General features: G+C 40.3%; 1 protein-coding gene across 2 annotated transcripts; it reads right to left on the bottom strand.

Moving 5' to 3' along the window:
* Positions 1-534: 534 nt before the first annotated feature.
* fbxl2 (F-box and leucine-rich repeat protein 2) lies at positions 535-15,691 on the bottom strand. Of its 2 annotated transcripts, none has more exons than XM_028597961.1 (14): positions 15,532-15,691; positions 9,267-9,328; positions 7,177-7,231; positions 5,927-6,001; positions 5,457-5,551; positions 4,418-4,582; positions 4,106-4,232; positions 3,155-3,229; positions 2,916-3,046; positions 2,281-2,341; positions 2,119-2,163; positions 1,703-1,759; positions 1,367-1,579; positions 535-1,013 (listed from the first exon to the last, which is right to left on the bottom strand). In XM_028597961.1, exons 1-14 carry the CDS (start codon positions 15,559-15,561, stop codon positions 906-908), a joined length of 1,299 nt encoding a protein of 432 aa, XP_028453762.1. In that variant the 5' UTR covers positions 15,562-15,691; the 3' UTR covers positions 535-905. The 2 variants fall into 2 exon arrangements, with proteins under 2 accessions (XP_028453762.1, XP_028453763.1); XM_028597962.1 differs by having other exon boundaries at positions 2,916-3,043.
* Positions 15,692-21,644: the final 5,953 nt, after the last annotated feature.

Below are 21,644 nucleotides of genomic sequence, written 5' to 3'. Positions count from 1 at the left end.
TCTGTTAAACAGCAACAGTTGCTTCTTTTCTATTTTAAAAAGAATGGCGAACACATATCCCTCTCTGCATAGACAGGCATGGACAATTACAATAAGCACTGAAAAAAAATGTTTTTTTTTTTGTTGGCCTACCCCAATTTTGAGTGAGTTGCCATATGTGTGATTTCTTTTTTTTTTCCATTGCAAAACATTCTCTGTACATACAGAATCTAAATCTCAACAAAAGTTTTTCAGATGCACAAATATGTCATATGTCACATGTCCCATTCTGTACGTCCTGTTTCTTCTCAGCTCTTCCACACTAAAGATTTGAGCTGGCCGTGCCAAAGCTTCACTGTTTACATCCAGAAGATCTGCATTATCTACAACCCAGCTCTCCTCTCGCTCCATGCTGCATGTTTATTGGTCAAAGCAGAATGAATCACAGGATGGTCACATAGAGGTGTCGTGTGATTGGTTATGATACTCCACAGAGAGCAAACTGTTGTCCAAGATGACAATATCATCTTTTTTTTTTTTTTTTTTTTTGGGGGGACAGTCAGGGATGTGAATTGCAGGATGGAGTGGAGAACCTGTTTTTGCCTTTACAGTGAGAAAGAGAGAATGAGATAGAGAGAGAAAAAGTGCGAGTCCATCCATCCATCCATGTTCTTTCCACCCAGCCTTCCACACCCAAACCCAGGACTGTTGCAATCCTGACTGGTGAGCAAAAGGAGAGAGGAGGGTCGGGTTCAACTGATCAGGGGTGATCAGTCTATGTTTTGATCTGTGATCAGGAGCAGTGAGTGGGTCCAGCCCCTCCTCTCCCCTACCCCAGCCCATAACCCCCCCCAAAAAACCCATTTCAGCCCATATCAGAGCAGCAGGACCTGCAGACAGAGGTGGCCCCCCCTGGCCCTCCACTGTCAGAGGATGATGCAGCAGCGGCACAGACGCTGGCCACCTCCATGTACAGAGGGAGGAGGTGTCACTGGGGCAAAGTAGGCGTGGACCTTGATCTCTGGAAGGTGGGCCTGTGTAGGGAAGAGGTGTGTTAATACAAAAGTATAAAAAGACACAAAAGACATGCATATGTATGCATGTGATCAGGATTCTCTCCTGTAGCCAATTTCTCCTAAAAGGAATAGATTAACGCTTTGTGAAATACACTTATTCACTAACTTGTGGAGAGTTAGATGAGAATATCAATACAACTGTTATACTGGAAAGTGGTATTGATCTTCTCCTCTTATTATATGCAAATTAAACTATTTATTTAACTTGGGTATAAACTACAGTGTATGATTTTTTAGAGAAATAAGGTAGAGAATAACTGAGCAGAAAAGCGATTTTAGGAAGTCACTGATCCAATCGTCACTTCACTGACCCGGATGCGTTTGATGCCAGCCCTGGTCACTTGCTGACAGTCGTAGAGCTCAATGCGCTCCAGACGATGGCAGCTCTTCAGGTGCTCCAGGGTCACATCAGTGATGAGGGGGCAGTTGTCCAGCTCCACCACGGTGAGGCGCTCTTGGCCACAGGTACTGCTGCTCAGAGCTCTAATGCCATCATCTGTGATCAGCTCGCAGTGGGACAAGGACTGGCCGGGACACAGCAAATAGGGTTGAAGGCACACAGATAGATGGATTAAAGCTCAGTAAGCATGCACACAGGGTAAGGCAGATCCTGGCACAAAATCAGAACTTCAAATGTAAATGTTTACCAGTGCTTGCAGGCGAGGGCAGTGGATAGACAGCTGAACCAGAGTGTTATCTGTCACCTGAGGAGAGGAAATGCTTGTTGATCAAACTGTTCTTACATGTCTAGAGACAGTTGAGTCTTAAATCACAGTTTGTGGAAGCAGGTGTTGCATGTTCGTGTCAAGTTTTGTAAACCCGCTAAAACCTTTTCTCCTGCGTCACTCCTTTTCTGTCTCCCTCTCTGCTTTCTGTCAAAATCAATTTAAATACTGAAGTCATTGGACTGCTCACTCTCCCTCTTGGCTGGAAACATACCCTTCCTACAATCCATCTCTAGCCAGACAAATCAATCAAAGCCAAGTATGATTCCAGATTCAACACAGATAAATACCATGAGCATGATGTTGGGAATAAATAAGGAAAACACAAATTGTCCTACCAAAATACATTCTTCTAAGTCCATTTTTTCAAGCTCATGACAATTCTGTGAAGAAAAACAGAAATCATTATATCAAACGCACAGATATCGAGGGGAAATGGATTACCCAAGAAAAGGTTCACAGAAGAGAAAACAGGACAAAGAGAGCAAAATGAAACTCACTCTGGCCAGTACAGTGAACCCAGCATCCGTAACATGGGAGCATCGTGCAGCTTCAAGGATCCTGAACACACACACACACACACACACACACACACACACACACACACACACACACACACACACACACACACACACACACACACACACACACACACACACACACACACACACACACACACACACACACACACACACACACACCTTGTAAAGGCTAATTGGAGGGTATGGTTTTAATCAAAATCATCAGCCAGCAATTGGGTATGGGTTTGAATCAGACCTGAGATCCTTGTCAGATCTTAACCTTGTCTGTCCAATGAAATATTTTATTTCCAAGTTTTAGACAGTGTGGGACCTTCTTCTTTTTGTTTGACGTATAGTGACAGCTCTGATGTACCTGTCTCTCAAAAATTTTACATGTTTACAAGCCACTGGAAGGACAACACTCAATAAAAAAAAAGAGACTTTCTGTGTAGTCTGGCATTTCAGGCAGCTACAATTTTAAATATTTATGTTGATTCTAGTCCATTTTTAGAAATGACACTAATCACAGGCCCTGAGAAGGATATTTTGCAGTCCTGTGTTTAGCTGTTGTCCTTGTGAAGGATGGGGGGGGGGGACAGGTGTGTTTTTCTTACTTGAGTCGGGGACAGTTGAGTCCCATTGCAGTGAGGGAGGCGTCAGTGATGTTACTGCAGCCAGACACACAAAGGATCTGCAGCTTGTGGCAGCCTCGGCACAGACTGACCAGGCCTTCATCTGTTATCTGCTGGAGGCAACAGAAGACAAATTACAAAAACACCGAGGCATAGGGACACATTCCTCATGTATTATTATCGGTCTCTATCTCCCCTCACCCCACAACCAAATGTCTTACTGTACAAGACTGCATATTGATGGTGGTGAGTTCTGGGCAGTGTTTCTGAAGGTGTTTCAATGCTCCATCTTCCAGCTGGGTTAAATAAAGAAAATGCACAATATTGTTAATCAAACACCAAGATCAATATGTATGTGTCCGTGTTTTTGTGTGTTGATGGGAAAAACCTTTCCTCGATTACACCATCATTTTCCAATGAGTTAAATCAATTCACATGTGACTACTGTACTGTGAGCCCCAAAAGATGATTCATAGGGGCTTCATGGTATTTTTCCAGACAAGAAAAATAGACTAGACTAAAAGAAAAAAAGACAACAACTGAACACACAGCCTGAAGAATATATTGGCTCTACAGAGGCAGCAGAAAAATAAAATGCCAGTCTGACACAAACCACTACATCAACAAAAAACCAACCATTAAGATTAAGTAAAGAAAATTGAATGGAAAATGTACTGTGTTGGGAACAGTAGATAGGGAAAAGGGCACATTTTTCTTGAGTAAGGCCTGCTTCAATTTTTTAGCAATGGGAAAGAAGTGTGGCGTTTTGTGTATATTGTGGTCTTGGTTTTTATATTAAATAATCAGGGAATATATGGGTATTTGTTTTGAGTTTTACCATTTGTTTTACATTTTTTCCTCAGCTGAAGCATAGTGCGAGCTGTCTTCACCACCAGAGGACCCTGTTTACAGTAAACTGTAAACACTGTCCTGTGGCAGCAAGTAACACAACATCTTGATGCAAGGGAAGATAAAAAAAAAACAGGTAAAATGTCTTAACCAATCTACTCCTTTTAAGAAATCTTGGTATTTTATAGTGAACATTTGTTTAAAAAAAAAAAAAAAAAAAAAAGACGCGCCATAATTATGTCCTTATGGAACTGTAACTCAAAAATGTATTTCAACATGGTATAAAAGCACTCTGGAAATGGTCAAAAATAAAATAACTGTACCTGTGTGCAGCCTCTGAGGAACAGTGCTCGTAAACCATTGCAGCCTCTAGCCAGAGCCTCAATGCCATCACGTGTGATCTGGTCACACCATGACAGGTTCAACATCTCCAGCATTCTGCAGCCATCGCTAAGCATCCGCAAACAAGATCAAAACAAAACACACAGGACATGTGAGCCCAAATGGAGATATGTCTTATATTATATTATTACATATTGTGTGTGAGGGCTTGAGGAGGAATTGTAATGTTGATAATAGGGGTTATGTTATATGGGTTTGGGTTACCAGGGTAATGCCAAGTGTGCAGGTGCTACCTGAGGGCCTTGAGAGAGTGGTTGCTGATGGACACACAGGAGGTGAGATCTAGCTGTTTGAGTTTGTAGCAAAACTTGCTGAGGCTGAGACAAGTGCTGTCTGTGATCTTGGTGCAGCCGTTTAGGTTCAACACTTCGATGTTTCTGCAGTTTTGAGCAAATGTCCTGGGAAACAGTTGAACAATAGAAAGGGACAAGGGGAATTACTCAGAAGTCGCTTCTTTGAATAAATAAGAAGTCAGATGCTTAGAGTTGTTCAGGTCATTTACAGGCCCTTGGGAGGTTGTTGTACAGCTACTGTACATTTCCTTATCTTTTTTTTTTTTTTTTTTTAAACCAAAAACTTACTTTCCAAAGAACTTGTACTTCTTTAAAGGTGCTGTAGGTAGGATTGTGAAGATCCAGGACTTAGCCAAAAAATTTGAAAATCAACAACTTCTCAGTCCCTCCCCCCTTTCAGGTAAAGCAACAAAAAAAAAAAAACGGTCTCGTATCCCGCTCCCCCCACCAGGGAGAATGAATGTGTGTGCATGAGCAGTGATTGACACGTAGTTAGACCCTCCCCGGCCTTGATTGGTGCATCTGAACAGGGAATTGGGGGGATTTTTTTTGAGTTTCTACTCGAACATAGGGTCAGTTTCAGCAAATATGACAGAAAGATAGTTTTATAAGTCTTACCTACCACACCTTTAAATCAGTTGCTTATATGACAGATAGATACATTTAAGTAAAACCATGTACATGAACAGTTTCATGTAAAAACTAAACAAAATTACACTCCTATTGTTCTTCTTTTGTTTGTTGTTTGTTTGTTTGTTTGTGTGTACACACAGTAAAGTGAGACTAAATGGAATCACAAAAAAGAGATTCTAGCACGGAGTCCCCTGGGAATGAAGAGGCCCAAGCCACTTAAACGTTTAACATAATTACTTTAAACAAAAACAGCAAGTAATCAAACCAACAAGAAAATGACTTTTGGTAAAAGTCAAGAGGCACAATTATTTATATTAGTGTATGCCAGTGACAATGACAATCTCACTTCATGGAGGCATCTCCCACGCTCAGGCAGCCCCTGAGGCTTAGCTGCCTCAGGAAGCCTCCACAACGCTTTGAAATATTCTCCACCACCCGCCCCTGAGAGAGAGAGAGAGAGAGAGAGAGAGAGAGAGAGAGAGAGAGAGAGAGAGAGAGAGAGATGGATTGGATGGAAAGAGAGTGTTATGACTTGGGCCACAGGACAGAGGATCAGCTGTGACGTCACAGTCGGCACCAAAGCCTACCGACCCAGCGTTAAGCCTTGGGCTGGATAATGCTACTCAACGAGCACAAACGTGCATCACATATAGACAAACAAACACACACACACACACACACACACACACACACACACACACACACACACACACACACACACACACACACACACACACACACACACACACACACACACACACACACACACACACACACACACACACACTTATTCTCTCTCATAAACGCAACCCTCACCTCTATGTCTGTCTGGAAGTTGAACAAGTCAATCTTCTGCCAGTTACTGCCATCTAGGGCCAGGACATTCCACGCCTGAGAGGGCGACAGACAAGTTGTGGACAGAGACAGACATGTAGGTCAGTAAGTGTGTGTGTCTGTTATCATAACATGTGGGAGGAATTAATGAACATAGTGGGTAGAGGTGTGAATCTTCACTGATCTCCTGATTCGATTGTGATTATCATGTCAGCGATTCAGTTTGATTGGATATCTCGATGCATCACGATGCGTCAAATACATTTTTACTATTAAAGCCATGTAGGATATTTAATTCATAGCTTTTCAAGCTTCAAAAACAAACCATTCTGCAGTGCTCTAATACTAAATAAATTGGATACATAAAACTACAGCACTGAGCACATGGCACTTCCTGAATGTGCAAAACATAACAGAATATGTAAACAGAAAGGTTGTTAGGCATACATTAAATTGTAAACAGAAATAATTGATTATGACCCTGCCGATTATCGATGCAGCATCGTCCATGTCCACGATTCAATGCATCGATTATTTGATTAATTTCAACACCTTTAATAGTGGGTCAACCTCTATGGTTTGGCGCATTAACTATGCCCACTTTCTGTTTCTTTGTTCATGAAGCAGGTTCACAAGCTGCTGCCTCTCTAATGTGAGGACTTGTTGCTTTGCTTTGTTTTATATCATTGAAAACTGAAAATATTTGATCAAACAAAACCAGACACCTAAAAATCTCACCCTGGGCTCTAGGAAATTACAGTAGGTATTTTTATTTTTTTAACTGTAGTCGGCTGACGGATCATACCAATGATTGGAAATGTAGGTACACAGAACAGCTCCATGAAGCTCAGCAGACAAGCGATAAACTACCCAAAGATTACATTGTACAGAGAAATAACATTTTCCTAATAGAAGTGCATTGGATCTGTTGTAGAAGAAGCTGCCACCACAGCTCTGCATTTACAGCCCGTGTGCCAAGCCCTTATTATTATTATTCACAGATAGCTCATTCATAAATGGCTTTCAACTGCAGTGCACTATAGCTTAACAGTGGTCCACTTACACATAACCAGCAGATGGCACTATATTAAAGACACTTCTAGAGAATTCAATAATGTTAAGCCGGTTTTAATTTAACCATACCACAGTTTAGAATGACATCAATCCATTATTAAAATGAGTGTGTTAATCCACAGTGGGTGCTTTCGAGGTGTAGAGAGGGAAGCGCTTACCTTGGATACTTGACCACACCTACAAAGTGTAACCACATCTAGATAGGAAAATATTCTAGAAAGAGAGACAAAAAAAAAGAGCATGAGTTTGTCACCTATGACTCTCAGATATAGCAATCAGTTTTTAACTAGACTTTATTTTTGAATATCTTTCCTTTTGTGTGATTCAATATATGTGTTTTGTGTGTCGATAGAAAAAAGAAGAATCCCCTGTGGTGTTTGGTTGGTAGCAGGAGAGCCCCACAGACCACCAGTGTTTGAGCTGTGGGGCGGTCAGCCACAAAGGGCTGCATGCAGCAGGCTACTGGGTCAGCTCAATCCATTAATCTGCCAATGAGTAATATCTGGCACTCAGAGAGGCAAGGCCACAGGCAGAAAAACGTATAATATACACACATACATAAAACCAAACATGTATGCTTTGTCTGAATTCCCAGTTCTTAAATGGTTACTGCTCATAGAAGTGCCTTAAAGGGCCAATCTATAGAAAATGTGAGGTATTCAGGGAATTGTCATGGTGCCAAAGCTTTGAGTGCAGCTGGGGTCTGAATGTCCTTTTAACCCTAGGAAACAGGAGCTGGCCATTGTTTCCTTCATATAGATGCAGACAAAGGCTGTTTTGATGTGTGTTTGGCCAGGGCATGTTGGGACATGTCTGTATAATCTATACCAGGTCTTGTATCAGGGAGTACATGCACACAATCGACAAAGCAATGCAAAGACACATACACATTCACACATTGAACACACACACACACACACACACACACACTCTTTGGAGTGATTGCAGGCCACCAGTGTACCAATCAAGCAGGCACTTATCGATCTCCCTTCTAATAACCGGTTAATGGCTGTGACGCTGATCATTAATTGAATGTCAGATTTAACACAATCTATAGATAACAATGCCTGGGCTTTGAGTATCGCCCAATACCGATACTGATCCAATACCAGTGTTAAATTCATAAGCTGTACACCTCACTGTGTGAAAGTGACTGGGACCATTCTTTTATGTGTAAGGCAACATCAGGCCGGACTTAAACCGTATATTAACGTAAACGTAATGTAACAAATACATAAATATACATTAACGAAACTGTTTTTTATTATTAAAATAATAAATCATGCACCAGCAACTTTCCAAGTTTCAAGTGTAAACCTTTTAAATGCAGCAACAAATTGGTCAAAACTTCAACAGAAATTAACAATCCAGTATATAATGTTAAACTAGGGGTGTCACGGTTCTCTGAATCTATGATTCAACTTTAGATTTTTAAGGTTCAGCACTGATGGCTATGCCACAATAGGAGAGAGAAAGCCACACCAATTACTTCAGGGCAGCAGGAGAATTTTTCAGTTCTGTTGTTTCTCTGTGATCTCGGACTCTGGCAGTGGCTATTACACCTTGGACAGCATAATGTCCCTCCCTGTGTACCATGGTGACAGGGCATAACAACATTTTAAATACAAAACAAATAGCTCCAGTCAACCCACTTTCAACAACAAGATTAACTGCCATAACAATGGGTCTTCCTCACAGTTGATGTTGTGTAAGTGTCTCAACATAACACATGTGACAGTAGGTCATGTGCTGTAGCTAGCGAGTGCCTGTGAGTACATGTTTTTTTGTCCACCAGTAAAAGTAGTGCTGCTGATAATGGGTGTACTGGTAGTCTCTGTGGAGCACAGCTGGAGCAGCAGAAGAGCACAGCACTGCGGAATTCCCCACTAGCTAAGACGAGCTATTTATAGCACACATACACAGACGTACAGTTTGCATAGGCACGCGCACGCACGCACGCACGCATGCACATAAATCAATGTGGAGGACAAACATGTGGGGGTGTGTGGGATATCAGATTTATGGGTCATGTGCAGCTGGACAAAATATTGGTCTGTAGGTCGCATAGTTAAATCTCATTCCAGACTAGTGGCCAACATAAGTACATCATACAAAACATACACACGGACACACTCCTGCACATAATTGTTCAAGGCTGCTTCAGCTTATAAGTAACCCTGACCTAAGCCCTTGTCCTAGGGTACTGTATGTTATGCTGTATTTTGTGTGTGCATGTATGTAATCTTACCTGAGAAGAAGCTCTTTGGGGAGCTTTTTGTTAATGGGGGATTCATCGCTGTTTGAGAACACCTGCCGAGAAACACAAGATAAAACTATAATATGAGTGAGAGTGTGTGTGTGTGTGTGTGTGTGTGTGTGTGTGTGTGTGTGCAAAAAGCACTGTTGGTCACTTTTACATTTTGTGCAATTTCTTTGAACAACAATTTTTTTATTTATTTTTTAAACAACATACAAAACATACAATTCGCAACATGAACATACCCTCACCCCCCCCTCCTCCTTTGTCATCACCCCCCACCCAAACAAAAATCAAGAAAAGATGACACTGTAACTACAATATTTAAAACCATACAACCAAATAATAACAAAATAAACAATAAACCATAAACCAAATAAACATATGCATCAATGACAACACCATAAGCCCATCATACATGTCTATCCCCAGCACAAAGCTTCTTAGAGCCCTCCAGAAAGCTCAGGTGCTTTCCCCATTTTCTAGTATAGACATCCAATCTGGCAAACCGTTTATATGACATTTTTTCAAACGGCATCTTACAAGCCTAGTGCTGGATTGACGGCACCCCTTCATTCCTCCATCCCTTTAAAATAATATGTCTGGCTATCATTAAACTAGTCTGGCCCCAGCTTCTTATGTGCTTATCCATCCCGTTTAGGATTGACCCATCTCCCAGAAAAAATAATATTGGGCTGAATGGAACCTGGGTCCCTGCAATCTAACATATGTTATCCTGTATCCTGGTCCAAAATTCCTGGACCTTATCACAAGACATAGGACATGAAGTAATTGGCAGTCCTCTGTCTTAGATTTCCAACAGTTTGGTGTTTTTCAGACCAATTCTAAACAATCTGGAGGGAGTCCAATAAAAGCGATGCATAATCTTGAACTGAATAAGGCGCACCCTCACATCACGTGGCATAGTTTTAATTTTCCTACAGATTCTGTCCCATTCCTCATCATCCAGTGTAAAACTCAGATCCATTTTCTTTGTGCAATTACAATGTAAGTGAGGGGTGACAAAATCCATATTCTAATGTATAAAAACATTCCAAAGTTCAGCTAAAGCTACAATATGAGGCTTCAGCAGTCTGAGCTAGTCTGATGAAATGGGTATCGTTAGTTAGTCATTTTAGTATGAAATGCCCAATAATGTTTTCTAGCTCATACTTAATACTCATTAATAAATCATTTTGGCCAGAAACAGGACTGTGAGTCTTGTCCTCCATCACTTACATTAAAAATGCTTTACAAATGGAATGGATCTCTTTGCAGCCAGTATTGACAAGAGGAGTGATACGTCAACCAATAACACTTTCAAAGTACATATGAGCATCTGAGTGTTGGTTTATGACAGACTTTAAAAAATGTGAACCTATCCTTTAATAAAAAATAGAACCTTACATCTTTCCAGGAAAAAAAAACTATTACTTCCTTGAGCAATGCTAATAGACAAGCCAGAGCTACATTTGGCTTTCCACATCCCCTCCTTACAAGCTTATAATTCTGTTAGCCTGGTCAGCTTGTTGGCGTGCTTATCTCAATTAGTCTACTTGCTGGATGTCTGGCCATCTGCTGAGTGGGACACATACACACACACACAAACACACACATACACTTACTCGTTTGCAGGTGATTTAAGTCCTCTCTGTGTTAAGCACAGAGGCAGAAGATTCTAGATCAGGTGGGCTATTCAGCCATGAATTTAAATTACGTCAAAGACCCACATTCGCTGTGCCACTGCAGACACGCATCCTGCCAGTGATACAATTGTATCCTCAAAGACCCAGAAACCATATTTAATGAGGGGGGACTCCCTGCTGTTTCACACGGAAACACAAACACTGCAATGTAAAAACTCAAAGGGAGCCAGGGTAAAGCACAGGAGGAGCAAAGGTTGATTCTGAAAACGTCTTGGCACCAGCTAGCTGCATGACAGATGCAAGCTCCCCGAAAGAGAACGCAATAAAGGAGAGGGAAGAAGGGAGAAAGAGGGAGAAAGGGGGGAGCAGGAGGAAGTAAGAGAAGGAGGCAAACAAAGAACGCCGTAACAGTCAAGAAATACAGGAAAAATACGTACAAAAGTCATTAAAATCAGAGAGTAAAAAGAGAGGAGTGAGAGGGAGGGAGGAAGTAGAGGCCATTTGAGAGGAAATGTGGTCCAAAAGACAAAAGAGGTCCAGCAAAAGATTAACTAAGCTGGTTTGAATTTTAACATCTATGCTCCGATAACAACACAGCAGAAAAAGAGCGTTGAACCTGATCTGAACCGATTCATTAACTATATCCAATAATAGCTCTGGGATATAGTGAAAACCTTTTTCATCATTGGTTCCCACATACCCCTGTACTAAATAACACATTTTTACAATCTACCCATGAGGGTTGGGTTCATCATCATAATGTGGCTTTCAGTTTCAGATACAGAACCATATCAATTGCGTAAACTGAAAGTAAATTGACCTTAATTGTACAATACTTTGCATAGTGAATGGTAGGAAGAGACAAGGGCTACAGTATATTGACTCAGTGACTCTCTCTAAAGCCAGAGGTGGCTTAGGATTTAGGACTAAATTTAGACTTAATTCCAAACCACCTCTGTAACACATCACTCACCTTTAACCTTTCATTCAACAGACACATATTTACACACAATTTACTGTAGACAACCTAAACCTTTATACAAGATGGCATTGGCAAAGAACATACACAAAATAATATTTTCACGATGTGATTTAAACTTGCAAACTGAAACATAACTTTTACTGTGTAATTTCTGGTACTGTCCAGACTTGCTAGACAATGAAAGTACTTACAAGTGACATTTTTGATTACTGCTGAAACAATCATTGAAGTAATTTTTCTGTGATAAATACCAAATATTAGCTATTATTGTATCTTTTATATCATATAGGGCTGTCATTGACAATTATTTTTATTATCAAATAAAGCTGAGGTAGGCAGGCAAAAATTCCATAATAACCTTTCAGCATATTGTAATTCAAGTGGACTGAGAGAAAACTAGACTTCTGCAGCTCCTCTTGGATCTCTTTTCAGGCTTTAGAAAATGTAGTCCCCGACTTTGACCAATCAAAGGTAATTTCAGAGATATGCGTTGTTCCTATTGACTGTTCTATAAATGCAGATGCACGTGCATGTCCCTTCAGATGGTGAAAGCCTGATTCAATAATGGAAAATCCTGCAGAAAAACTTACTATTCCAGCAATGGAAACAACTGCCTACACTGCAAATCAACAAAGATGTGAGAATTCTCTGCTTTTTCTTGTCACATTCAATAGTAAACTGAATATCTTATCTTTCAGACTGTTGGTTGAACAAAACAAGATATTTGATGAGCTCTATGAAATTATGCCGAGCACTTTTCACAGTTTTATGATGTTTTATAGCCCAAACAACTAATCAATTAATCAAACAATAAACAGCAGAATAAAGCTGGGGTAGGCAGTTTTCTGGAAAAGGCCAAAAACTGCAATTATTTGAAAGTTCAGCCCTTCTCCTGCAGCTCTCCCCTCTCTACATACATAAACATGTACGAGTACAAGTCATTATCCCAATCCCGACTGTGATCCTAAAGCCGTTATAAAGCCGCAATTCTATGAGAATTACTGACCTGTTTCCTTAACAAACTTGTAGGCCTGTAAACCCTTTCAGATAACATAGGCTACTGGGATTCAAGGCTGTAGCTAGCTACATACGATTAACTACGGTTGGCTACGGTTAACAGCAGGCTAAACTATTAGCAACATTTTCTCTCCATCTCTGAAACGCTTCACTGATATTGACACGTTTTATTGCATTTATTGTCAGACTCTTTTAGACTCTCTTTCTTTGATAAGTCTGTCTTCCTTCTTTTGGGTTGCTTGGAACCACAGAAAAGTAAAATTCTTTGCTTAAAAATTGACTTTCACGATTAACCGATTATAAAATAGTCGATTCAATTTCAGTTAAATTTCACTGATCCAAATAGTTATCATTGCAGCTCTAATATCAACATAAATGGATTAGATTTTGGACTGTTGGTCATGCCAAAACATTAACTATTATTTATAGACTAAACCATTAATAAATTATTAAAAAAAAAAACATTCTATTAATCGATAATGTAAATAATTGTCAGTTGCAGCCCTATTTTTATTTGCATGTCAGGCACAAAGTCAAAAGTAACCCACACCCCGGTGGAGAAGTTGCCAAGTGGAATGGCATGAACACAGTAGTTGGTGTGTGATCCCAGCCATAGTTATGACATTATGAAAGCAAGGTTCATCTCTGGTATGCATGCTTCATTAAAGTTATCACCTCAGCATTCTGGTGCCCTCGTTTCCTGTGCCAGCAGAGCAGCATTCCCAAACAGGGAGTTCCTCTCTGCAGTCATACTCTACTCCTAGACAGTGTACAACTGGGTGAATATGCAAACTGGTCTCAGAACTTGCATGTCTCAGGTTTAGAGTTGCCGTTGCATGCAGACATTACCATGCAGACATTACATATGGGTCATGTTATGTGTTCAATTTTCTGGCCTTCAATACAACAACTACAAGTGGGCTTGTGCCACATGTTCATTATAAAGCATCATCTCATGATCTCATCATCGTCTTAGGCTGTTAGTCAACGCTCCCGAGCCTACTCTTCTCTTCCCACTACTCTTCGAACACACATAGCCACACCAGCTTGTTTCCCTCCACACAATGGTTTTCATCTGCATCTAAGAAGCTTACAGCTATGTTGAGAAATCCACTGATATGGCAACTCACATCAGCGTCACTACCACTTCTGTTCTCATCCACTCACACATAGACAAATACGTTCATAATACTGACAAGCTTAGAGCGTGCTGAACACCTGACGGAGAAAGTCAAGTAGTCAAGTAAACCCTAAAGCATGTCAACAATTTTAAATGATATTTCAGATAACAATGCTCACAGCTCAGGCGACTTAAAACCAGTTGGACTGGAGGTGTGCACAATGATGAAGAAAACGTTGACACAGCAAAACAGTGTTATTATTTTACTACAGGTAATACATATGAATTGAAGGCATGCAAGCTAAGCTGTACTTCAAAGCAATCTGTAAAACGTCATGCAGCTGAGCAATGGTGGAAAGTTACCAAGTAGGTTTCCATTATAACTGTATTTAAGTGCAGTTATTGAGGTACATATTCTTTACATGATTATTTACATTTCATGCTACTTTATACTTTAACTCCACTACATTTTAGAGGCACATATTTTACTGCTTACTTCAATTATTTGACAGCTGTAGTTACTGGTCACAGGTTACTGGTCATATGATGTATTGTTATTGATTTAACTACCTATACCTATAACAGTATATAAAGTAATGTAACGATCTTATACCTCAACCTGCAACAACATGAAGATTCTACATAAACAATAATGTGTCAGTAATAGCATCCAGCAATATAACACTGGCAGGGATCATTCTGCCTGCATTATGAGTTTAGTAAAATGTTGAATGCAAGACTTTTACTTTTAGTTAAGGGTTTTCTACCTCGAGGTATTACTACTTAAGTAAAATACATAAATACTTCTTCCACCACTGCAGTTAAGCACAGGGGTGTGTAACCACTTTCCTGCAAATTATCATGGATATGTGGAAAGGTTGCGTGAGGACACATGGCCATTCATAGTTCTCATGTTATATATAATATTAGTGTGACTCTCCGAAAGCAGCCCAAACCTCCTGTGGTACCGGTCATTCACAGGTATCACTGGAGGTGTCACAGTGCCAAACCCAAGTGATAACTAATTGAATGCTGCTATACACTGCTTTTATTTACAGCATTACTGTCCATCTGCAGCCCCAGTCCCCACCTTGTTAAAGCCTGTAACCTCAGGCGACAGTGCCAGCCAGCCTCGGCCCTGATATATTGACTATCCTCAGCCACAGCCCTCCTGTCCCGCAGTCCTGAGCTTCATATTGTCGCTGTCTACTGGTGCGGCAGGACAATAACAGGATTTCGGATTACCCTTGACCAACAAAACGCCTCGGCTCCCGACTGCATGTAAAATTAGGAGCACGGTCGAACACACACACACACACACACACACACACACACACACACACACACACACACACACACACACACACACACACACACACACACACACACACACACACACACACACACACACACACACACACACACAAAAAGCGTCTACGTCTACTAGAAACAAACAGTTGAACCGTTGGTGGTCCACTCCCTCTGTCATACCTCGAACCGGCCCTTGGTGATACCGTTCATGTCTGCTGCGGCACGCCCCTGCTACAGACCGCACAGACACCAGTCGAGCCGTTTGACGAACGCCGTTATTGTTTTTGTCGCCGTTTTATTTTTGGTCGGCCGGAGTGTAGGAGCCGAGCTGGAGCTGGGTCCTCACCCCCTTCCCCCCTCCCCCCCACCCCAGCCGTCAGCGAGGCTCCTGTCTCTGGGTCAGTGAGGAGGTGGTGGTGAGGGTAGGTGTCGGTCCAGGGCGGCCTGCGGTAGCGTTAACAGTCGTCTCGGAGACCAACGGCTCCCCAGCCCGTCTCATCACAGGGCTACCAAAATAACAATAACAACATGGACGGTCTGTCAAGTGACTTCACTTCCGCTTCTCCCTTCATCGCTCCAGCGCGAGTCAGCTGGCCCCAAATCCCCCAAGTTAGCTAAAAACACACGGGGAACATTAACGTCCGCTTTAATATCTCACAGTAAATTCCCCGCATCAAACACTCATTTGGCGGCTGACATGAACGTCTTCCCTAATGTTTTCTGTTTACTTGCGGGGAATGGGAGGGCTTACGTGACGTCATTGCTGCGGGAAAAGCACGCGTGGTCGATTTGTTTTGATTGTGGGGTCTTGGGCAGATTTGGGGGGAAATTACAAAGATCCTTTTTGGTCGTAGGCCGATTCACCGTGGCAGTCACGGGCATTACAGCACCGAGACGTGACCTGACACAAACCCTGCGTCTGATTAAAGGAAGGAAACACTCGCATCTGTGGACGCCAGATCCAGGAGTCAGGACTCCATTAGAGATGTGTAACACTGTCACATGAAGGCTTCAACCTGTCCTGCAGACACACACCCACAACTTATCTGTCACTCCTACATTATGAATAGCCTACTGTATGTAGACCTGTAGTGGTGGAAGAGGTAGGCTAGACATAGCCTACTCCTTTATTGAAATAAAAATAGCAATACAACAATGTAAAAAAAGTCTTACAATTTAAAATCTTATGTAGCCTACTTATGATGACAAATTGCCCCTTTCAAAGTGTTATAAGTTACACATTTTGAGTCCTAAAAACCTTATTTCACAGTGCAGTACTGTTTATAACTTAAATTAACTTAATCTACTAAAAAAGTACATCTGTATCTAAAATAGCCTAATAAGGCATGTTGGGACAGAGTTAAAAAAAAAAAAAAACGATTTTAGAAAGTTGTTTTCCACGAAATATTCATGCTACAATGGCAGATTTGTTTTCTCTCTTTTTAGAAGAAAATAAAAATGTAAAGGATTCCAGACCATTTCCAGACTATTTTTAATACAAACGATATAATCAGCTTCTAAAACTTGATGGATTATTCAGTAAAAAAAACTTGCTCTTATCAAGTTATTTAAGTATTATTCATTATCAGTGCTGTAAGAATATTCCGACCAGTTTTCAGTGCAAACCCTATTGCTTTAGTATTTTCTAAATAAAAAGCCAAATTTTTTCATAATTCTAGTGCAGCCATCTGCTTTATTTTTTCTTTCAAGATACATATATTAATTGAATACTAATAATATACATGTATATAACACTGAAAGGGTCCAAGCTGCATAACTTTTAATACTTTAAGTACATTTTACTTAGGCATGATTTTGAAAGCAGGCCTTTACTTGTTATGGAGTATTTTTACCTTGTTGAAGTGCTACTTGTACTTAAGTAAAGGATCTAAATACTTCTTTCACCTCTGATATTGCAGGTTTTGTAGACAGGGCTGCAGACATACTAGAGTGTGAGTTACACATCCAGAATGAAATATCTTCACAGGTGTTCTCAAGATCCACAGCTAGAGGGCGATCTAATGCAACCAGCCTCATCAATGTCCATCCTGTACTGTTACAACAAAGGGATGATACCGTGTTTACTCTTCTAATATAACATACATCTGTGGAAACAGGATAGGACATACTATAATAGTTATTGTACTTGAGCATTTACATGTTCTGTTACTTACTCCACTACATTTATCTGACAGCTTAAGTTACTTTTCAGGTAACATTTTCCATACCCTTCTGTCCAGTGAAAACCATGTATTTCTAATTTTGGTTATTTTGAATTATACAGTTATATTTTCTAATAAACTGAAGGATTAAAAGTTCCTTTAAGGCAGGGATCTTCAACAGGGGGTCCAGGACCCCTAGGGGGTCCTCAGAGTCACTGCAGCGGGGCCTCAAAATTATAATAAAAATATAAAGTTTTTTCAAAAATTAAAAAGTCTTAACATGATTCCAACATATTATTAGCAAATATAAATCCCCACTGATGATAGGCTTACTGGCCTATAGGTAATGTAATCACTAAGGTAGCCATCCACAGATACAGTTCATCCCAAAGGTTTGACTGTTCCACATGTGTGTTTAACATTAAAACATGATTTGTAAAATCATGCCAACAATTATTAGGCTATTTGAATAGCTTAGTATTATGCAAAAAAGGTATCTATAAATGCTTTAGGCTGCCCTAAAAGTTATTGTAGGACCAGATTAATATGCAAATTAATTTTATACAATATATGTAGTAGGGGGTCCCTGATCTGTCTCTCTTTCAGTTAAGGGGTCCTTGGCTTAAAAAGATCCCTGCTTTAAGGGTTAAGAACATTCTCCTACTTGTTAAGCTAAATAAAAGCCCCCTTGGAGTACAGTATTTGAGTAAATGTAGCCTACTTATTCTTAGGGTCCTGAGATGCTGGTTCACTGTCATAGCTTACTGGGGCACTGAATAGAACAGTGCCATCTTTAAAGTTATTGGTAACATCTGTGATTTTCCTATGAAGTCAAAATATCTGCTGTGAAAAAGGCCTAAAACGAAAATGCTCTTTAAGTTCTTACAGGTAAGTACAAAGGAAGGCTGATGACAGTCAAGCTCAGTTCATGTGCACCCACACAGTCCTGAGGAGAGGTCTAATTAGGCAAAGTAAGTGAAAACACGTGTGTGGGTGTAGTTTGAGTGTGTAGGGCCTTTAAGGTCATACGGATACTGTAATAGTACAATGTTCTTGCCCTCAGTACAATTAGCCAACACATTGTAACACAGGTGCAACTAATAACATTATTGACTGAATTAGATTTAGGTGTGCAGGTTTCAGGGCCTTGCTTTTGTGTATACTGGCACACTTAAATGACAGAGAGCCATCCACCTGTGCTGTTCCAGCCATAAATAAAAACTTTAGCCTTAATAGACATTTTTCACAGCAGACATGTTGACATGTCATAGTAGGAAAAGCACAGGTGTATTCAAAACCATTAATGATGGCTGCATTCCACTTAGGAGAGGCCCTGGTATTGTGCATGCTGACTCACTGAAATAGCTCACTGGGACACTGGATGGAATTGAGCTGTTGTTAAGGTTATCAATTTCAGCTGTGCTTTTCCTACTATGACAAGTCAAAATGTCTGCCGTGAAAAAGGTCTATGAGGAACCTTAACATAACTATATTTGATTGGTGGAGCTTGTCAGGGGAGGTATGCAGCCTGGCAGCATTGTCTGCTTGGCAGCCACTGTAGAGTCAGGGGCTTATGCAAGGATTTTATTTTACCTGTGCAACCCCTGATGAAGTCATATATGATATTTAGAAAGGTTTTGTTATTATTACAATGTTGTTAGAAAGGAATATTAGTGGAGAGAGAGAAATATCTGAACAAAAATGGTAGACTTATTTCAGGAATTTATTTGGACTTAACAATACACGAAAAACCATGCAATGTAACAGTCCCTTATTTTGTCTGGGTTCACAGACAAAATATCACAAGAGTATGAAGGAGTTTTTGATGGCATAAGTTATTTATTTTATTTTGATAAAGAAAATCAGAAAAACTAAATACCCAAATATATGTTCAAAAAACTAAAATGGACAAAAATTTACTTCACTCCCACCCACGTCTGCTGATCTACATTTTTCAAAGCAGCTGCTTTGCTGCTAATTACGTTTAATAATATAGTAAGCCATTTGGAACCAGGATTTGAATTCTGTTTTCTGCAAACAGTCATGTAACAATCACGTAATAGTTGTAGTCATTATACACTGTATTATTCTATAACATAAATATAGAACACAGATGTAGTCTTTCATCTGCATGTAACACATTCTCAATCCCTGTGCCAACCCATCTCACTGCAATCCATGGTAATTAACAATCTCTCATCAAAAGTCAAATTCATTAACTCAGCTCTTTGAATAGCTCCATGTCCTTCTCATCCTGACTCTTCTGTGGCTGGCAGCTCAGTGTTGAATTTGTCCTGATGATCGCAGTGTCTCCACTGATGTCAAGCAAGGCCATCTCTACACATCATGTTTAGACCTCAGCTGATGATACCAGGACCTTCTGTGCTTCATCCAATATAGTGTATTTAAAGACATATGTTTAAACGTAGCTGGACTTTTAGTCATAATCTGTATTTACTGCCTGTTTTGTATTTATCTGATTTTCTTATCTATTTTTAACTTTTTTTTTGTATATTTTATTCTATGAGTTTAGTTTAATTCACTCCATTCACTGTGCCTTTTTTAAAGTGCTATACATATAAAAAATATATATATATATATTAAACACCACCGAAAACATATTGTCACTGTCCAGTTAAACTGTGTATCTCTAAATTTGGTGATTTTTGATTTTTCAGTTATAATTTGGGGAAATTCTCCCATGTCTTTAACCTAAACAAACATTCTAAACCCCCACTGGTTTATCTAAAAGTGCATTGTCACAATGCTAAACATAGGGCTGTTTTCCGCTTGAGAAAAGTTGACATTTTTGTTTTCACAGGACAGTGACCTTTCCACCTTTCACATCAAGAACATTGCCCCCCCCCTCCAGCCCTCCCTGCCCTCTGCCTATGTCGAAACACTTATCCATACCCTCTGACTACTGCAATAGCTCTACGGTTATTTCTGTCCTTCTGTCCCTGGGCTGCACCAGTATGACCAATGATTTCCTCTGAGTTAGTCACACACCTGCACTACACCTCATTCTGACAGGACATGTCTCACATGGGAAGTCACTGGTCTCACACATACTCCGAGCAATCTTGTGGTTGGTGTGTGTGTGTGTGTGTGTGTGTGTGTGTGTGTGTGTGTGTGTGTGTGTGTTTACTTCCACAAAACAGATTGTCTGATGGGTGTGTACTGGAAGTCCTGTGAGATTGCACACCTGTGTGAAGGACACCTGCAGCAAACATAATTCTCACCAGCCTCTCTGAGACGGTGCAGGTGTGAATCACTGTCTCTCTCCTCTTCGCCGTCACTCTCCCCTCTCCTCTACGAACCCCCAACCCTCCAGAAATAGCCACTGTGCATGAGTCAGGATCCCAGCCCACCTTAAACTCCCTCATCAAAACCCTCTGAACAGGAGGTAAAAGTATTTGCGGTGCATGAGAGCAAGGTGAAAAAATGTCACAGAGAAACACAGAGAAGAAAAACATCAGTGGGGGGATTTAATGCCATGATGCAGCACCTATTGTTGACTCCATTGGGGCAAGGGGAACACAGAGAATTATGAAAATGGAAAAGGTGGGATGTGAAAGAAAGTAATGAAAGAAGATGAGTATGTGTGAATCCTCAACAAAGGTGTCGCTCCTTAAGGAATTTCTATATTGCTTTTTTTATCATCTCATTCCAATTGTTTTTAAGTGTGTAAGCATCTGCATACACACATGTATTCCCCACTGTCAGCAGTTTTCTCTCCTTTCAAATCACAGCCATCGTCTTTCCTACTGCAGGGAACAAGAAAAAAGTCCTTTTCTCCAAATGTTTTTTTATAATCTTCTCTCCTCCTCCTTTCCTTTTATCTCTTTGGTTTGAACAGAGACAGAGAAGAACAATTCCATTCTTGACAAAACAATCTGCTTATAGTGGAGTGTCAGTACATTCACTCAGATAAGTAACATTTTTGATAATAATACTTAATTATAATAATACAGTACATTTACATGTAATGGAGTAATTTTACATTGTTGTATTGTTTCTATTACTTAACTAAAGGATTTAAATATTTCCACCACTGACAATCTCACTAGGTCCAGTCTTTAGCCTTCATTGCATGACCTTCTTCAGCAGATAGAGTTGCCCAGTTGTCAT

This window comes from Perca flavescens, chromosome 14, assembly GCF_004354835.1.
Source record: "Perca flavescens isolate YP-PL-M2 chromosome 14, PFLA_1.0, whole genome shotgun sequence".
NCBI classification, from domain to species: Eukaryota; Metazoa; Chordata; class Actinopteri; order Perciformes; family Percidae; genus Perca; species Perca flavescens.
Note: the sequence above shows the minus strand (reverse complement) of the source record. Positions and strands in the feature narration are given on the sequence as shown.

Coding starts and splice junctions, on each gene's coding strand:
- fbxl2 (XM_028597961.1), bottom strand. CDS start 15,561: ATGAACGGTATCACCAAGGGCCGGTTCGAG. Junction 9,329..15,531: donor TCACCAAGGGCCGGTTCGAG/GTATGACAGAGG, acceptor GTTTCTCGGCAG/GTGTTCTCAAACAGCGATGA. Junction 2,342..2,915: donor CTCAACTGTCCCCGACTCAA/GTAAGAAAAACA, acceptor GTGTGTGTTCAG/GATCCTTGAAGCTGCACGAT.